At 47.8% G+C, this 17,153-nt stretch overlaps 2 protein-coding genes across 2 annotated transcripts; one reads left to right on the top strand and one right to left on the bottom strand.

The window, feature by feature from the left end:
* Positions 1 to 392: 392 nt before the first annotated feature.
* noa1 (nitric oxide associated 1) lies at positions 393 to 7,087 on the top strand. The gene is made up of 9 exons (XM_070962707.1): positions 393 to 718; positions 2,013 to 2,987; positions 3,594 to 3,758; positions 3,848 to 3,958; positions 4,511 to 4,602; positions 4,806 to 4,937; positions 5,132 to 5,248; positions 5,347 to 5,464; positions 6,452 to 7,087. The coding sequence occupies exons 1-9, from the start codon at positions 505 to 507 to the stop codon at positions 6,685 to 6,687; spliced, it is 2,160 nt and encodes a 719-aa protein (XP_070818808.1). The 5' UTR covers positions 393 to 504; the 3' UTR covers positions 6,688 to 7,087.
* A 342-nt stretch (positions 7,088 to 7,429) lies between these two features.
* Positions 7,430 to 16,654, bottom strand: rest (RE1-silencing transcription factor). The gene is made up of 6 exons (XM_070962706.1): positions 16,509 to 16,654; positions 14,770 to 15,042; positions 13,706 to 14,272; positions 12,871 to 13,031; positions 12,281 to 12,364; positions 7,430 to 10,979 (listed from the first exon to the last, which is right to left on the bottom strand). Exons 2-6 carry the CDS (start codon positions 15,021 to 15,023, stop codon positions 9,073 to 9,075), a joined length of 2,973 nt encoding a protein of 990 aa, XP_070818807.1. The 5' UTR covers positions 15,024 to 15,042; positions 16,509 to 16,654; the 3' UTR covers positions 7,430 to 9,072.
* Positions 16,655 to 17,153: the final 499 nt, after the last annotated feature.

Genomic DNA, 17,153 nt, shown 5'->3' on the forward strand with positions numbered 1-17,153 from the left:
ACCTCCTGTCTCCTTTTTCTGTTCCTAAAATCTTTGTAGTCAAAGTAGAAAGTTTGAGTCAGCAGATCGATATCAGATTTCAGATCTGTGGTCCGTGTATTGATTTATTTTGTTGTGTTTTTAAAATAAACTTCCTTTGTGTTATTTGTTAGATTTGTTTACGACATTTGTTCCCATGTTTGTTTTTATGTTATGAAAAAAAATGTGATTTTATTTTGTACATTTTCAATAAAGTTGTTAAAAAACGTTTTTTTGGGTCGTCTTGTGACGTCACGATCTTTACTTTTTTTTTTTAGCTTATTGATCAAACACTAATCTGCCACATTTCTTCTGTATCGACACTAAAATATTTGGTTTAACCTTGAATACAAAAGCGGAACATAAATAATGACGAGTTTTACGTCACATCCGTCCAGGAAGTTAAACGTTAGCAGGCGTGGAGTCTCGTGTGTTGGGGGCTCCGAGGTGTTCAGGTGTGTTCAGGTGTGTTCGGAGGAGTGAAAAATGTTGAAGGTGCTTCAGGTGAGTGTCCGCAGGTCGCTGTGGAGAGGGGTTTGTTTTCCCGGCCGCCGTGTCCCCGCTGCGGGCGGTGCGGGGTCAGAGGTCGCTGCAAGTCGAGGGTTAAACCGGCAGCTCTGCAGCCGACGCGTGGGGCCAGTCCGGACCTGCACGGTGGACCCAAACCTGGAGGAGCAGTTCGTCTTCCTGGACTGTACAGGTGAGACACCCAGACGGATGACCGGAAGTAAAGTAGTGCACAAATACACGTAACCTGCAATACTGTAGTACTGCGGCAGGACCCGGACCTGCAGGACCCGGACCTGCGGCTCTGCGGGGCCCCTGAAGCCACAAGGAGTCATTTGTTGTGGTTACTTTATGGCACAGTAAAATCTGACTTCAGTGCCTGAAGTGAAGCAGATGTTTCAGATAAGAAAAGATAAAGAAATAAGATATAAAGATATAAAAGATATAAAGGTAATGATAACCAATAAATCAATAAACTCTGGAAGTATCAGACATTTGTGTTGTTTTGTGATGAAATCAACTCTGAAAACAGTTTTTTTTTACTGATTTATTTCATTCCTTTGTTGTTTTTCAGCTTCTGTTCATGAAACTAAACACTTCCTGCTGATGTCACATTAAAAGCCATAAACTCCTCCCCCTGAATGGCCCTTGTCTCAGTATATATATTTTGTTTACATATATATCCATCCATCCATTATCTATACCGCCTATCCCTTTCGGGGTTGCGGGGGGCTGGAGCCTATCCCAGCTACAATGGGCGAGAGGCGGGGTACACCCTGAACCGGTCGCCAGCCGATTGCAGGGCCACATGTAAGGACAAACAAACATTCACACTCACACTCACACCTACGGACAATTTAGAAACATCAATTAACCTAATGAGCATGTTTTTGGTCTGTGGGAGGAAGCCGGAGTACCCGGAGAGAAGCCACGCATGCACGGGAAGAACATGCAAACTTCACACAGAAAGGCCCCGCCTGACCCGGGGATCGAACCAGCACCCGCACTACCTGCTGCGCCACCGTCCAGCCTTTACATATATATATATATATATATTTCTCTTGTACTTGCACTACATGTTTATCTCTTCTATCTCTTCTTCATCTCTTCTATTTCTTCTTGTAAGGAGCACCTGTAACTAAGATAATTTCCCTTTAGGGATCAATAAAGTATTTCTGACTCTGATTCTGAAAACGCCCTTTGAGCTGCTTGAAGGCTTTTAATTTGAAACAGCAGGAAGTGATCAGTGCTATTGACAGACATTAAGCAGAAGTGATGTGAGGTGTTCAAACAGAGAAAGTAGGGCAACGTTACCGATTGGCTGGGGACAAACAGGTGGAGGTGAAGGTGAGGAGGAGCCCAGTTTGAGGACTCTGAAGTCATATTACACTGTAAAGCTACAAATACCATGAAAACTGGTTTGACCTATGTCACCCAGCAGGAAGTCTGATCCATCTCCATCTTCTTCTTCTCTCCTGGTGCTTCAGATCCAGAGAAGGAGCCCCATCAGGAGGAAGGACACCTCTCCTCCTCTTCCTCCTCTGCTGCTCCTGAAGGACACCACAGCTCTCCTCCTCATGGATCTCCAGCCAGCCGTCCTCAGGTTCCTCCTCAGAGACACCTGAGGTCCCTGGAGCAGCAGCTGGAGGTGTTGAGGGGCGTGACCCAGGAGGCGCAGCCAGACTCTCTCATCCAGTTCCACGACATCGACTTCCCACTGGATGATAACATTATGGTGGCGAAGACGAAGAGGAAGAAGAAGAAGACAGGGAAAGGTGAGCATAAGGTGTTCGGCACCCCGGACGTGGATGTACCGGTCAGTGATACCTGCTGCTCAGGTTGCGGCGCCATCCTGCACTGCATCGCACCCGCTGTCCCCGGATACCTGCCCAGTGAGAAGTTCAAGGTGCTGCTGGAGGAGGAACGTCTGAGTGGAGCTACCTGCCAGAGGTGCCACCTGCTCACGTACCACCACAAAGCACTGAGCCTCCACATGTCCACAGACGAGTACCGGACCGTGGTGCAGCAGATCCGCCCCCTCAAGGGTCTGGTGCTGCTCATCGTTGACCTGCTGGACGTCCCCGACTCCATCGTTCCCGACCTGCCCGAGCTGGTGGGGACCAACAAACATGTCGTCGTCCTCGGCAATAAGATCGACATCCTGCCGGCAGACTCGCCCAACTACCTGCAGCGAATCAAACGGCGGCTCGCTCAGTACTGTCAGGACGCCGGGTTTGGTGGTCAGGTGACCGACATCCATCTGATCAGCGCTAAGACCGGGTACGGCATCGAGGGTCTGATCACCAGCCTGCAGAGGTCCTGGAAGTACAAAGGTGACGTGTACCTGGTGGGCAGCGCCAACGCCGGGAAGTCGACGCTCTTCAACACGCTGCTCGAGTCCGACTACTGCAAGTCGAAAGCCTCCAACGTCATCCACAAGGCCACCGTATCTCCATGGCCCGGTGAGCACACCAGACTCCATTTCTGTCAATTTGATGTTTGTTACTTTATTGTGAAGCATAGAGAGTTCCCACAGCATGATGGGAAATGTTCTTTAATGTTTAATCACTGAAGACAGGATTCAAACAGGCGCAAAATGCTCGTTTTAACATTCACACGCTTCAGATCAAATCTGTAGAAATTAATTGTGGACAGAGTAACTCTTCATTTAATGTCTATTCTTTTTAAATGTCTTAATGAAGACATTCAGATATTTTCCACAAATAAAACAGTCAAATCATTTTCAGCCTCAGAGAAACAAACTGTGACTTAAGTTCTTTTATCGTAAGTTAGTTTATGCTCGTGAACATAAGTCAACATGAAGACGGATCAGAAACATAAAGATCGATTCGTGAGCAGAAAACATGAATGAAAGAAAAAAAGATGAATCAAAAAGGTTTGAAGGACGAGTGAAAAGCAGGAGAACGAGCGTAGAATCATCACCTTTCCTGTTCGTGCGTCCTCTGATCCTCCACCTCTCACCTGAGGAAGTGTCTGCTCCAATAAGAACAATCGGAGAGGTGAGTCATCATCATGGGACTGTTTTTTTCCTCCCGCGGTGCATTCAGGGACCACTCTGAACCTGCTGAAGTTTCCCATCATCAACCCGACTCCGTACAGGATGTTCAAACGACAAGAACGCCTGAACGAGGCATCGAGACAGATGGAGGACGAGCTGCCGCAGGACGAGCTGAAGAGGCTGAGATACCTCAGCAAGCAGGGATACCTCGTGGGTAAGACACCTGTCCACCTATCCACATGTCCACCTGTCCACATGTCCACCTATCCACATGTCCACCTGTCCACCTGTCCACCTGCTCAGGTCGTGTTGGCAGAACGTTCCGGTCTGCCGTTAGATCCAGACCAGACGAGATCGAGTTTGATCCCGACATTTTGGCTTTTGGAGAAAACGACGACGGAGAAATGAGAAAAGGTGAGAAGGGACGCCTGATTAGACGATTGGTCTGTGATGTCATCAGCTCCAGGTGGAAGACACCTGAAAGGTCACAGTGAAGGAGGAGGATTGTGATTTAAAGGGAAATCTATAGAGGTCTGTTGCTATGTTTTATTTTTTTCTGTTACTATATATTTTGTTTGTTTTATTGTTATCTGTTGGATTTGTTGTTGTTGTTGACGGCGTTTGTTTACGTGATTTGTCAAGTGTTTCCTGTGTCGTCCTCTTTCTTTATTTTAACTGTTTAACTGGAAACTGAAAGCGTCTTCCAGGAAATCAGCTTGAATGAGATAAGATAAGATAAGATAAGATAAGATAAGATAAGATAAGATAAGATAAGATAAGATAAGATAAGTGCTCCAGATTGTCTCCTGACATGTTTGTGGTCCAGTATAACAGTTGGTCTCCCACTGGAACCAGTAGTCTTGGGACCTGCTGCTGGTCTCCTGAACAGATGCAGGAAATGATTCTTCTGTGGGGCGTCTCCTGCCAGTGACCCCTGTGTGACCTTTGACCTCTGTGTGACCTCAGATCCCAGCAGGTCATCTGATGAGTTCACCTCGAACGAGCTGAAAGATGCTCACTGGCTGTTTGACACACCGGGAATCATAAAGGAGCACGATGTGAGACACCAGTCACTATCGATCAATACATATATTGATCATATCCTCATTCATTCATCAAGACCAAACAACCAATCAGCTGTCAGCTCTAATGTTGTTTGCTGCTCTTATCTCTCTCTCTCTCTCTCTCTCTCTCTCTCTCTCTCTCTCTCTCTGTCTGTGTCTCTCTGTCTGTCTCTCCGTGTCTCTGTCTATCTCTCCAGATCCTCAGCCTGTTGACAGAACAGGAAGTGATGTCAGTGGTTCCCACTCAGGCCGTCGTTCCTCGGACGTTTGTGTTGAAGTCCAGTATGAGTCTTTTTGTGGGAGCGTTGGCGAGGATCGACTTCCTGCAGGTCGACATACGTCACTCACACAACGATCGATTGATTATCTATATTTTTTCCTGAGTTTATCACTGAACTGAGTCCAGATCACAAGTTCTCTCTAGCTAACGGTTATGTGGTGTGTGTGTTACAGCCTCAGGGGGGCGCTACAGTGACCACACTGTCTGTGTGGTTTTACACCAGCTGTTGTTTCTCCTCCACAGGGACCCAAGTCCTGCTGGTTTTCGGTGGTGGCCTCCGGTCGCGTCCCAGTTCACATCACCAGTCTGGAGAAGGCCGACAGTGTTTATGAGAAACATGCGGGACACGTCCTGCTGGGGGTGAGCCTGACCTGTGGTCACATGATTGCGCTCAGCTGTTCAAACACACTCAACGACACGTCGTGGCTCATACTGATACTGCGTGGTGGTGCATTCAGGTTCCTCTGGGAGGCTCGGAGCGGATGAAGGAGTTTCCGGCGCTGGTTCCTCAGGAGTTCAGGGTGGAGGGTCGGGGTTACCTGGAGGCTTCTGCTGACATCAGACTATCGTCTGCAGGTGAACACCTGACGCACGATCAGAAGAGCATCCTGATACAAAACATCACAAAATACCCCAAATACAGAAAAACCTGAAAACAAAAAGGACCTCAGAGTTCAAAAGAGCCTCAGTGACAGTCTGGTGGTTTTTAACGTCTCACGTTTGAAGCGGAAACTGTCCGTTGATAGAATCACATGTTCGTCCCCAGCGGATGAAGTCACTCAGTGATGCAGAATTAAAAATATTCAGATTTCCATTTCGACTGTTTCCATCATTTTCTTTCAGTTGGAAGTAAAATCCTCCAATCAACGGGAAGTCTGACCAACTTTCCTTTGAGATAAAGTCTGAATAAATTTTCAGGTAAACAAACTGACGGGGTCATAAATCTCTAAGATCTGACTCTAATGTCAGCAGAGTTCAGAGAAGGTAGACGACATCAAAGTGAAGGCAGTCTGACCTGCAGGCTCTTCATCACTGATGAAGACGTGGCGAGTTTCCAAAGGTTGTCTCCACCGTCTGCACTGAAGTCATGTCTTTAGTTCCAGAGTGCAGTCTGCAGTGATGGACGCGTCCGTCCTGCGTCGTTCAGGTTGAAACACGTCAGATTTATGTGAAGCTCTTAAAACACTTTGAGCTGCAACTCCTGTTTGCAGGGCGGCATACAAATAAAGTTTATTAGTATTGTCACACGCATGATGGACAGTTTAAAAAGACACGTTCTTTTGTTCTTTTTCGTGTAAACCTGGGACCTACGTTACCCAAAATGCACTTGGCCTGGCCTGCTGACCGCAGCGTGTAAGATGGTGGTGTGTATGTTAGTATTAGCTAACGTGTCCCGGAGACAGCAGCAGAGGTCTGTCTTGCTCACGTCTTTCTGACTTGTTTCACTTTCTCACTTCAGCCGAAGCTGACTCGAGTGACATCACTTGAGGACATTTTTCAGACTCCCTCTGTGACGCTAAAGGTTTATAGCTCAGCTGTAAACCTGCCTGTGTCTCTCTGCAGGTTGGGTCGCTGTGACGGCAGCACAAGGTGATCAGCTGCTGCTGAGGGTCCATGGTCCGGAGGCAGCGGGCTTCAGTGTGAGGACGCCGCCGCTGCTTCCTCACCTCGTCTCTCTGAAAGGAGAACGCATCCGAAAATCTGCCGCCTACAAAACTGTGAAAGCGCCGGGGCTGCTGGACAGCGGACTGTCAGCCCGCGGAGCAGAGAGGCTGCAGGTGAAGAAGAAGAAGAAATGAACAGACACACCTGCAGACGGGTGGGAGGAGCTTGTTTCCGGTCATGTTTGTTTGTCCCAATGCAGAGGACGCTGGCTTGTGACTGTCCTGGACAGATGCTGGCTGTCGTGGTGTGAATGGACACAAAGGGCAGCAGAGCGTCCTGGTGGACGGTCTGGACTCTGCAGGTTCAAGGATGAAGACTTTGCCTGGATGACGTGTGTGAACTCAGCACTGTGTTTCCTACGAGTTCAGGTTCTACATAGCCAGGTCACTTCCTGTCTGTGTGTGTGTGTGTGTGTGAGAGACAGAGAGAGAGACACTGACACAGACAGACAAACAACTGATGAGCTGATTTTGAAAGTCTTTATTTAAAAAAGTATGATACAGATTAAACTGACCTTGAATATTGCGTCGCTCTGTTAGTTTGTGACAAACGAACGACCTCCATCGTTCACGCGTGTCCTTCAGGAGAAGCTTGTTTTCCATCCTGCTGCTTAGGAACTGATGGACCGCCACCAGGAAAAGACAATCCCTGGTTTTCCTGGTTTGTTGTTGTCGGCTGACTGCGCTGAAGGAGCTCGTCTTTCAGAATATTTGTCAGTGGAATTCATTGTTGGTTTCAGAGCGAACTGAATGTCTTTGGGACAGATGATGAATCAATCTTCACGATAACTGATAGATTAATGAAAGTAAGTGTTAGTAACAGCCCCAGGTGGTTTTAGTCACTTCACAGGAAGTTATGATTGAAATAAAAAGCTAAAAAACACAGTTTTATACTTTATCACTGCAGTGTAATCGGATACATGCTAACATACAGTACAATAGAAAAGAGGCACATGGGAAACAGTGGAGGGACGTTACTGCCTAGACGAGACGCTCAATCTGGCCTTCTCATAATTAGGATTTGACAAATCTCATGTTTTTTCAAACTTTACTGAGGACACGTTTCATTTGCCTAATGTCCTCGGTGGAAAGTTAGAGACGTGAGGACAAACTTTTGTTTCCAGTCAGGAGGAAACGTGGACTCAGAGCTCCACGTTCACTTTGTCTTCTCATGGAAAGGGAATATTGCACCAGGTCAGATTCTTCAGGCGGTGACGGTTTAACTCACCGAGCGCCAAACAAATGGACGTGGTTCTAATATAAAATCTGAAGTTCTGCCGTAACCTGCGTCGTCCAATCAGAACTCCCCGTGTTATGGACGAACGTCGATGAATATTCACCACTACGAAACCATTTTCCACCAAAGACGTGAGAACGTGCGGTTCAACCGTCGAACCAAAACCAACACATGAAGAGAAAAAAGCTACAAAGAAACACAAGTGATTGTCAAAGGCACCAAACGGGAAAATCGACTTCAAAGAAACGAATATTTGGACAGTTTTTGACTCAACAGCAGTTTGTAACAGAGGGACCGCCTCTGCCTCAGGTTTTTTCTCTGTTTGTTAGCAGGACCATTCAGCTTTTGAACCTTTTCAGACATGACGTGAAATCAGATGACATCCTGCTCAAAGTTCCTGATGTGGTCCTGAAACCATCAGTCACATGACAGAAGTCTGATTTACAAAACAGGTGAAACAAACTTTAAAATTTAATTTGGAGAGTTGAAGACTAATGAAGCTGCTGCTGCAGATGTTCATGATCTGATAACATAACAGGTTTCTATGACAACAAAGAAAAACGTCCACGTTTTCTGGAAGTACAAGCGTCATTACTTCCTGCCACTCACTGAAGCGGGAACGACAGAAAACTAGACCTACATGCAGGTATTCTGGGGTCTAAGACCCAAACGCAACCCCGAACCAAAGGTGCCGCTGCCTCTGTCAGAGCCTGTTCTCCTGAGGGACACTAGGTGGCAGCACAGGACCACCAAAAACAAATGATTGTTTTTGTTTAATGTCAAAAAACGTTTTTCACTACGTTTAGTTTGACTGGAGAACTTCTCAGTTCTGCAGACATCTGAACAACATATTGGTGCACTAATTCCAACATCGTGTCCACTCAAACTGAACCGTGTAATCAGAGATAACAGGAATCCGGTGTTATGGGCCCACTTGTGAACCAACACTGGTGTGGTGGATCTGGACCTGGAGCACATCTAGGATTTGGTGGCATTTGGAGAATCTATCGGTGAGATAAAAAGGTTTTCCAAAAGTGACGCAGTGCAAACAGATCAATGAAAACCTGAAACAGATTTTTAACCGACCCAGTTTGACCTGAAAGACCAAAGACAGTGACAGTGCTGGTGCTGGGATCCCTTATCGTGAGGCCTACAGTGAGTTTATAGAACCGTTTTTTAGAGAACAGGCACTTGATCTTTATGAAGAATATGAAGAGACTGCTGATAATGACCAGCTGACTACAAAATGTCCATGCAAAATGTGTCACCATGGATACAGATCCTCATTTCTGTCCTTTGGCGGTGTTGTCCATGTAGTAGACGTTAACGAGATGGCGGTTCAGGTGGCGACGGTACTCAACCTCCAAAGGGAACGTACGGTCGCAGAAAATACACATGTGACTCTTGAGCTCCGTCGGTGTTGGGATCTCATCTGTGGGCGTTTCTGGGTCATTGGCCATCTTACCCGACCCGGCACCATTGCCATTGAGGCCAGAGTCATCGCTGCCCTCAGACGCGCTGTCGCTGATGTCACTTCCCCCTTCATGGCTGCTGTGGATGCCTTCGTCGTCCTCTGGATCAGTGGGTTTGCTTCGCTGGCCTGGGAGCACCAGAGGAGGTGGTGATGTGGGTTTAACAAACGTCGGAGCAGGATGGTCGTCAGCTTGAGAAGGTGTATCCTCACCTGAGCTGCAGGTGGGCGTAGCTTCCATCTTCTCTAGGAGTTTGCTTTGAGTCTTTTCTGGTTCTGTTGGAGCTGGTTCATCAGGGGACACCTTCTGTGCAGGGCTACTTTCTGTCAGGTGGGGTCCAGAGTTTGTGGTTTGTGTCAGGTTGTCTGGCTGAGTGGATGCTTCTGGAGTGTCTGAGGATGGACTGCTGACAGCAGTTGTTTTGTCTTTAGCTGGATCCACAGTTTGTTGGAGGTCTGTGGCTTTCTTGCTGGTGTTTCTGGTCTTCTTCTGCTTCACAGTGGTTGTCCCATTGGACTTGTGCAGCGTAGGAGTGGCATCATTCACCTTCTTAGTGTCTCCTGAAGCAGGTTTCAACTGCATCTTCTCTGCAGCTGCGGCTTTCAGCCGTCTGGCCTTAGATGGAGTCTCAGACAAAGACTTTTTGGAAAGGTCGAGAGCCTCCGCTGCTTTCCTCTTTGCCGCTTTTTCCTTGACCACCTTTTCCTTTTGAGTTTTCTCAGGACTGTCGGGTTGCTGCTGAGCTTCCTCGACATGCTCTGGTATTTTTTCTGCCTTCTTTGGTCCGGATTTCCTTGGCTTGTTGAGGCTTTTCATCTCTTTTCCACTGCCATCATTCTTCTGATGTTCTTTCTCCTTCTCAGGCCTCAACTTTTCTTGCTCTTTCTCCACCTTCTGCTTCACCACTCTTTCTTCTTCTGATCTTTGTTGGTCAGATTTTTGCATTTGGTCTTTATCTGATTCAGTTGCTTCTGGTTGATCGTGGACAATTGTCTTCTCTGCCGACAGCTTCTTGACTCGTCTCTTTGCTTTGTTGTCTGTATTTACAGCAGCTGTTATTGTCTCTGTCTGGGTTTCTTTAACAGATCCATTCTCAAGAGTCTCGTTGACCTTCTCTATCTTCTTCTGCCGTGCTGTGACCTTTTTCTCGGGGTCCACCTTGTCCTTCAGTTTTGGTAGTTTCTCAGCAGTGACGTTGGATTTCTTCTGAACCTTGTCAGGTGCTTCACTCTGCACGGGTTGGGCGGCGCTGGGCCTGCTGCTCTTTCTGATGGATAGATTTATCGGGCTTGAGTCCACACCTTCATCCTCGTCCCCGTTGTCCTCGTCCATGTCAAAGTCCTCCTCGATGCTGGAGGAACTGTCAAGCTTGCTTGCTGTGGAGCTTTCCTCTGCACGGTCAGGACCAGGTTTTTTGATGCGCAGTTTGACCTTGGAGATGTCCATGGCGACATTGCAGCCGGAGTGTCTGGACTTGATGTGGTACTGCAGGTTGCATTTCTTGGAGGCAGCGTACTTGCAGAGTGGGCAGAGAAACTGACGAGGATTGAGATGCAGCTCGACGTGCTTCTTGAAGTTGCTGCGGTCTGCGGTCTTGTACTCGCAGTATGGGCAGGAAAGAGGTTTGGGGCCATTGTGGACCTGCCGGGCATGGCGGGTCACCTCATGCTGGTTGGCTGCCAGGTAATTACAGCTCTCACACTTGAAAGGACGCTCACCTGCAGGAAGTTAAGCAAATGTCAAAATACTGCTGAGGATAATGTGACACCGTACAGGTAAGACACCAAAGGGTTTCATGCAGCAGGTGAGTCTGGCTGATACATCTGAGGGACGAAATGATCAGTTTTGATGTCTTCAGTATTGACCTAAAATGTAGAACACAATAAAAACAAACACAAACCACTGACTGAGAAGGTGTGTCCAGATTCTTGACTGGTACTGTTTATCATCACAATGTGAAATGTATCCAAGATTAAGATTTCATCTGGATTTTCCACACCTAATGTCAACATGTGATTCACAATTTGAACTGCATTTGTTTTTATGTATAATTATAATTTTTTCAGCCTCAGTACAGTGTCGTCTTCTCTCTCACTCTTTAATGACTGATCTGATCCATCAGACAAAAGCCTTTTTTGTGTCTATATAAATACTTATTATTGGCTGATGGATTGTTTTTGAAGAGACTTTTGGTCAGTATCAGTCAGCCAAATCTGTCCCTTTTGACAAACAAAGACTGTTCATGCAGGAGGTTTGATGTTGACACCAGAGCAGATAAACCTGAAAACACTGTGTCAAACAGGGTCGCCCTGAAGCTTCAGATCGTTCTGCTGTCTGTGAACTCAGTGGACCAGGTGTTTTCAGGTGATCTGCTTCAGTGTGAACTCAGACGGAAACACAACACAAGTCAGAGCACGTAGCTTGAATGCTAATCACTTTACCACATCGATCCAACATCGACCGCTTCAGTGAGAACAACAAACATGTTTACGGTCAGTGACAACAAGAAAAGTGCAATCAACAGATCAACAGTCACGTTTCTACTGCTGCTACTACTACTACGACTACTACTACTACGACTGCTGCTACTACTACTATGACTACTACTACTACGACTGCTGCTGCTACTACTATGACTACTACTACTACTACTACTACGACTACTACTACGACTGCTGCTACCACTACGACTACTACTACTACTACGACTACTACTACGACTGCTGCTACTACTACTACGACTACTACTATGACTGCTGCTGCTACTACTACTGCTGCTACTATTGCTGCTGCAGCTGTCTTTACTACTTGTTGTGCCCTTTACCACATTTAATCATCATTGGTGTTAAACATCTTTCTGTATTTTGTTGAGTCCAAAGTTACTCGAGTCAGAAAACACGAGTGCAGTAAAATTCTTGACTCAGTTCTGTGGTGCTGATGGCGTTTTGTCCTACAGCTCGTTTCTAAACAGCTTCCTGTGCTTGAACACGTGTTACAGAGCTCGGAGTGGACGACTGACCGGAGTGAGTCCTCATGTGTCGGGTCAGGTGGGTCTTCTGTGAACTGGAGTAGTCGCAGTACAGACACTGGAAAGGACGAACACCTGGACAACGCAGAAAACAAACACGTGTCACGTGTGGCTCTGGATTAAGACTTTCAACCCTGTTTTACCACCTACTCATCACAGCACGTAGAAGCTGCCACAGAGCTGACAGCTCAGATCCTGCACACTGCATTCCTGAAAGTCGCGGCAGCAGGTGAGCGTGAACGCTGTCGGGGTGTTCTGGCTGTCTGGACTCCTACCACGGAGTACAACCAGACAGCCAGAACAACCCGACAGCTCGATTCAGACTCTGCAGCTGATCACTGGTAATGTGTGATGGAGCTGGTCAACCAGAGCTACAACACATTTCATGATCTGATCAAGGCCAGACTCGATTGTCACAACATCTACCATCATTAAACACTTCACACCTGAAGACATGACAGTGGTCAGAACATCAGGTGTATTGTACTTTCCATCAGAGTACTCCAGCTACCATGTGCAGGTTTCTGAAACCAGGGAGTCAAAGAACGTCCTCGGACTCCGGAAACGTTGGAGCGTCCTACCTGTGTGCGTCCTGATGTGTTGGATGTAGTTGCTCTTGCGGTCTGAGAAGTAGGAGCACTGGCTGCAGGTGTGCAGTTTGCTGGGGAAGTGATTCCTCAGGTGTTTCCTCCAGTGGTACTGGCTGACGGTGGTGTATGGACACAGAGTGCACTTAAACACCCTGCAGAGACAGACAGACACACACACTCATTTCATGACATGATTACATTGAACAACCAAATGAAGACTGACGCTCAGTGTCCACAGGATCTGGCTATGTCCTTCAACAACACAGCTTTGAACAGATTCATGATGCTCAGCTCATTGGGACGTGCTGTCCTTCATCGCTGTGTCCTCATTAGTCAACGTGAGGCCTTTTCTGACCATGGATTAACTCCCTGTGTTCAATCATTTTAAATGCCAGCCTATCGGCTCATGCAGCACCAATGCTGTCATGAAGCTCCATGTGGAGCTCCAACAAACCCGTCACCTTCATTTCTTTCCTCAATGAATGTTTGTGAAGATGATGTTTGAATCATGTTTTCGTGCAGACCGTCATCTTCTTCATGACCGTTGCTGGTGTGTTGCCGCCACCCTAACATCACGCATTACTCACGTGCATCTTAAGAAACTGGAGAGCCAGTCGCATAAATGCTGCTCTGATGATAAACATGATCACAGGACCACCAATGAACCCCACAGGGAACCTTTAACTTACTCTGATCAGCACGCTGATCAATAACTGCTTTACTTATGAGCCCTGATCACTTTTTCATACGATTCACCGTCTGAAAGCTCAGGAAGCGTGTGGCCGAGCCGGATCCTGTGGACTCTGTGGGTCTGTGATCCCCCTACCTGTGGTCCTCGCCCTCCTTGCTGTGGTGCTTCAGGTGGGCGATATAATGGTCGTATCTGTTGGTGTTGTAGCCGCAACGTTCACACCTGATCAGCCCTTTGATGTCACCTGCTGTCGCCGCGGCCTCCCCGCCGCTCCGCTCCTCCCCGTCCGGTGGGTCCTGGGCCTCGGCGGTTTCGGCCTCCTTGGCCTTGGCCTTGCTCCTGCCCTCCACCCGGTTCACCACCATCATCTTGCTGATGCCGTGAGTGCCAAGATGTTCCACGAACTCCTGCTCGCTCTGAGCCTGGAAGTGACACGGTTTACAGTGGAAGGGCTTCTTCTTCTTGGTGCTCTCGGGAGCGGCGGCAGGGCCGTCTTTGCGTTTGGTGCCCTGCTCAGGTGTTTTGGTGCTGGTAGAGGGGCGGGTTTGAATGCGCCGGGACAGATCTTCTGCTTTGTCCGCACCATCCTCCTCTTGTTCCTCCTCGTCATTTCCCACGACCACAGCATTGATGCTTGGGCCCGGAGACTCAGGGTACTCGATGATGCAGACCTCTCTGTAGTTCTGGTTGTCATAGCTGTACCTGAGCAGACAAACAGGTGAGTTAACACACAGGTAAGAGGCTCCAGACTGTGGTTAAATAACTGAAGTGACACAGTGGATGAAACGAGGAATTCCCACAATGAAGAAATGTCTGATGGACATTCTGGACATGTGACCGACCGAAGTTTTGTTGTGGATGTCTTGAACATATAACTGGGCGGGCCTTCAGACCCTGAAGTTTAACTTCTGTGAGGTGGTTTTAAAATGCTGCTCTTTCATGCCTAAATCTCTGAAGGTGAACGTGAGGAACTGTTGGAGCTGAAAGGATTCAGTGTGTTTAAACGCGGCGCCTGACGGCGCTCAGTGTAAAACTACTGGCCCGGGGGGCCACATTCAGCCAGCTATAAGTTCACACCTGGCCACACCACCTACACCTGGCCTGAAAATTCATGGTTCACGTTTTCACTGGTCATTTATGTCAGTGATGAAAACCACACGTGACGCTGAACAGGTGGCACCACCTGTCCAGAGATTCACCTGATGATGCTCTCGTCCTCGCTGTCAGAGTAGCTGCATCCCACCGTCTTCAGCTCCATCATCTCCTTCTCGTCCGCAGCGCTGCCATCACAGCCACCCCCCTCTGTCGCCGTCACCGCCGCCACGTTGGCCAGCATCACCAGCTGAGGGGCGGGCAGCGTGTTCCTGGGCATGTCACTGAGACTCTGACCATCCTCCATCAGAGACACGCCGACGGGAAACATCTCCACAGAGAACACCGTCTGAGCGGCCATGTTGAGTTCAGCTCCGCACCTGAGAGTCGACAGCATGGAGGACGGTTAGCGTGCAGACACTTTTTACAGTGTGGACTTTGCCTTTTTAGATCAACGCCTGGCTGCTGTTCAAATACTGTTGTCTGTAGTAATCTGTATTCTGATTACTTTGTCTTCTCACAGGCTGCAGTGAAGTCAGCTCTGCTCACTTTCACACTGAAGACTGTTTGGCTGATATTAAACCTCATGACACAAATTCAAAGTTAACTTTATTTGATGTAATATCAGGCAGAAAAAACAGAAAAACACCTTTTAAGCGTCACATCGGTGGAATGTTCAAACAACAGACGCCTGAACAATGAATTCTGCGTCTTTTAAGTCATTCCTGAGTAAAAAGTCTGAAATATTTGGACATTTGCGGCCAAACCAAACCTCATGTAAATATGTTTTTGATATTGTGTGATTCTCATGACATTCACTGAGCGCTGCAGTCAGTCAGTCTGATGATCTCACTGGTCAGAAAAGTTGGTTAACGCTGCAGCAATGATGCACATTACAAACAGAAGTCTGACCAAACGGTGATGTCCCTGTTTCTAAAGGCTGAATCCACGAGAGACGTGTCCAGCCTGCAGACTTCACTCAGCAGGCCAAAAACTCTCAAACACAAACGGCTCGAAGCTGCAGGTCAGCTTTCCTCTGCGCTGATCATCTGATCTCTGCGCTGAAAATGACCGTCGGCCATTTTGAAACAGCACCACAGCTCAGTGGCCAGCGCCGCGAGGACACGAAACACGTTCAGAACTTCCTCTGGAAATCTCCAACTTTAACTTTTTACACCGAACAGGCTGAAACACGACAGAGTCCCACAAAACTGCAACACCGCAGGCAGTTTGACCGCAAACAAAGCGCTGAAAGCAGCCGAGCATCAGCACAGTTTGACTTTAAGTCTGGGAAGAGAAGCTGAAGTAAAGTAAAGCTAAAGTAAAGGACGCTAAAGTGAAGGAAGCTAACGCTGCTTCGAGCTGGTGAAAGTTGTCTGTCCGGCCTCCTCATGTTTCTGAGGATCAAACATGACTTTCCTCCTCAAAGCTGTGGTTTCCAGCTGTCTGTCGCTGACTTCTCTCTGTCCGTTGCTGCAGAAAACTTAGTTTGCGGAAGCGCACAACTGGAATTCAACAGCGACATTTTGATTTTCGTGCCTGAAGTTCTCTAAATGTTGGTTTGAGTTTGAAAACGGTAACAGAACGTGTTGGACGACTTTCTGCTGTTTTTTATCGGCGGTGCAGGTGAGTTTCGGGGCAGATCGATGAGTTTCGTGTCGGCTGCCGCCGTCGGGAGTGTTAGCCATGGTCCTGATCAGCCCCGGACAGCGCCTTCTTCACCACCTCAGCGCCTCCATTTTCCTCCAAACTGCCAACAACTTTGAGCCGCTCTGCTCCGACTTCCAGCCGGCCAGCAGCTGCGCGAACTGTACGACATTGCACACCCAGAAACGGACAAACTCACCGGGTCTTCCGATCCAAACTTCAGTTCAGGCTCCTTCTCTTTTTTCCAGATTCGACACTTTTTAATCTTCGACGAACAGCGCAGAAAGAAAAGTGGCGGAGAAGTTTCCGCACATTCCTCCACAGCGAGGCACGCACGGCGGTGACGTCAGCACGTCGTCCCGGCAGCGAGCTGCACCTTCAGGAGGAGGATGACACGAAGTGATGGAAGAAATGACACATGTTCATCGTCCTTCATCAGAATGAAGTCTGTGTGTCAGCGCAGAGGCTTCACCTGACCGGAAACACTCACCCAAAGTCTGAACGTAAGTACGCGTTCACAGCACTTGTACTTCTACTGCAGTATACTTCACACGGAGATACTGAGCTTCTCTACAGCTACTTCACCTGACAGCTGCAGGTACAAGAACAAGAAAAGCAGATTTGTTCAATGTGTCCTATGAACGATAGAAAATGGTGTTTTTCACTGGAGCTGAACAACACTTCGCTTCATGAGATGAAACACTTCACACATGACGCGAGGTTTCCGCTTCAGGAAAGTGAGCTGAGAGCAAAGAGAAGAGCTGATGACTCTTCAGAGTTTGGAAGTGTGTTCGTGGGAAATGCAGGTTTTGAAAAATAATGACTGACCAACTTTGAAACAACT

The sequence above is a fragment of the Chaetodon trifascialis genome, chromosome 5 (assembly GCF_039877785.1).
Source record: "Chaetodon trifascialis isolate fChaTrf1 chromosome 5, fChaTrf1.hap1, whole genome shotgun sequence".
Taxonomy (NCBI): domain Eukaryota; kingdom Metazoa; phylum Chordata; class Actinopteri; order Chaetodontiformes; family Chaetodontidae; genus Chaetodon; species Chaetodon trifascialis.

Coding starts and splice junctions, on each gene's coding strand:
- rest (XM_070962706.1), bottom strand. CDS start 15,023: ATGGCCGCTCAGACGGTGTTCTCTGTGGAGATGTTTCCCGTCGGCGTG. Junction 13,032..13,705: donor AAGGAGGGCGAGGACCACAG/GTAGGGGGATCA, acceptor CTGTCTCTGCAG/GGTGTTTAAGTGCACTCTGT. Junction 10,980..12,280: donor ACACATGAGGACTCACTCCG/GTCAGTCGTCCA, acceptor AACTTCCTGCAG/GTGAGCGTCCTTTCAAGTGT.
- noa1 (XM_070962707.1), top strand. CDS start 505: ATGTTGAAGGTGCTTCAGGTGAGTGTCCGCAGGTCGCTGTGGAGAGGG. Junction 719..2,012: donor CGTCTTCCTGGACTGTACAG/GTGAGACACCCA, acceptor CTGGTGCTTCAG/ATCCAGAGAAGGAGCCCCAT. Junction 5,465..6,451: donor CATCAGACTATCGTCTGCAG/GTGAACACCTGA, acceptor GTCTCTCTGCAG/GTTGGGTCGCTGTGACGGCA.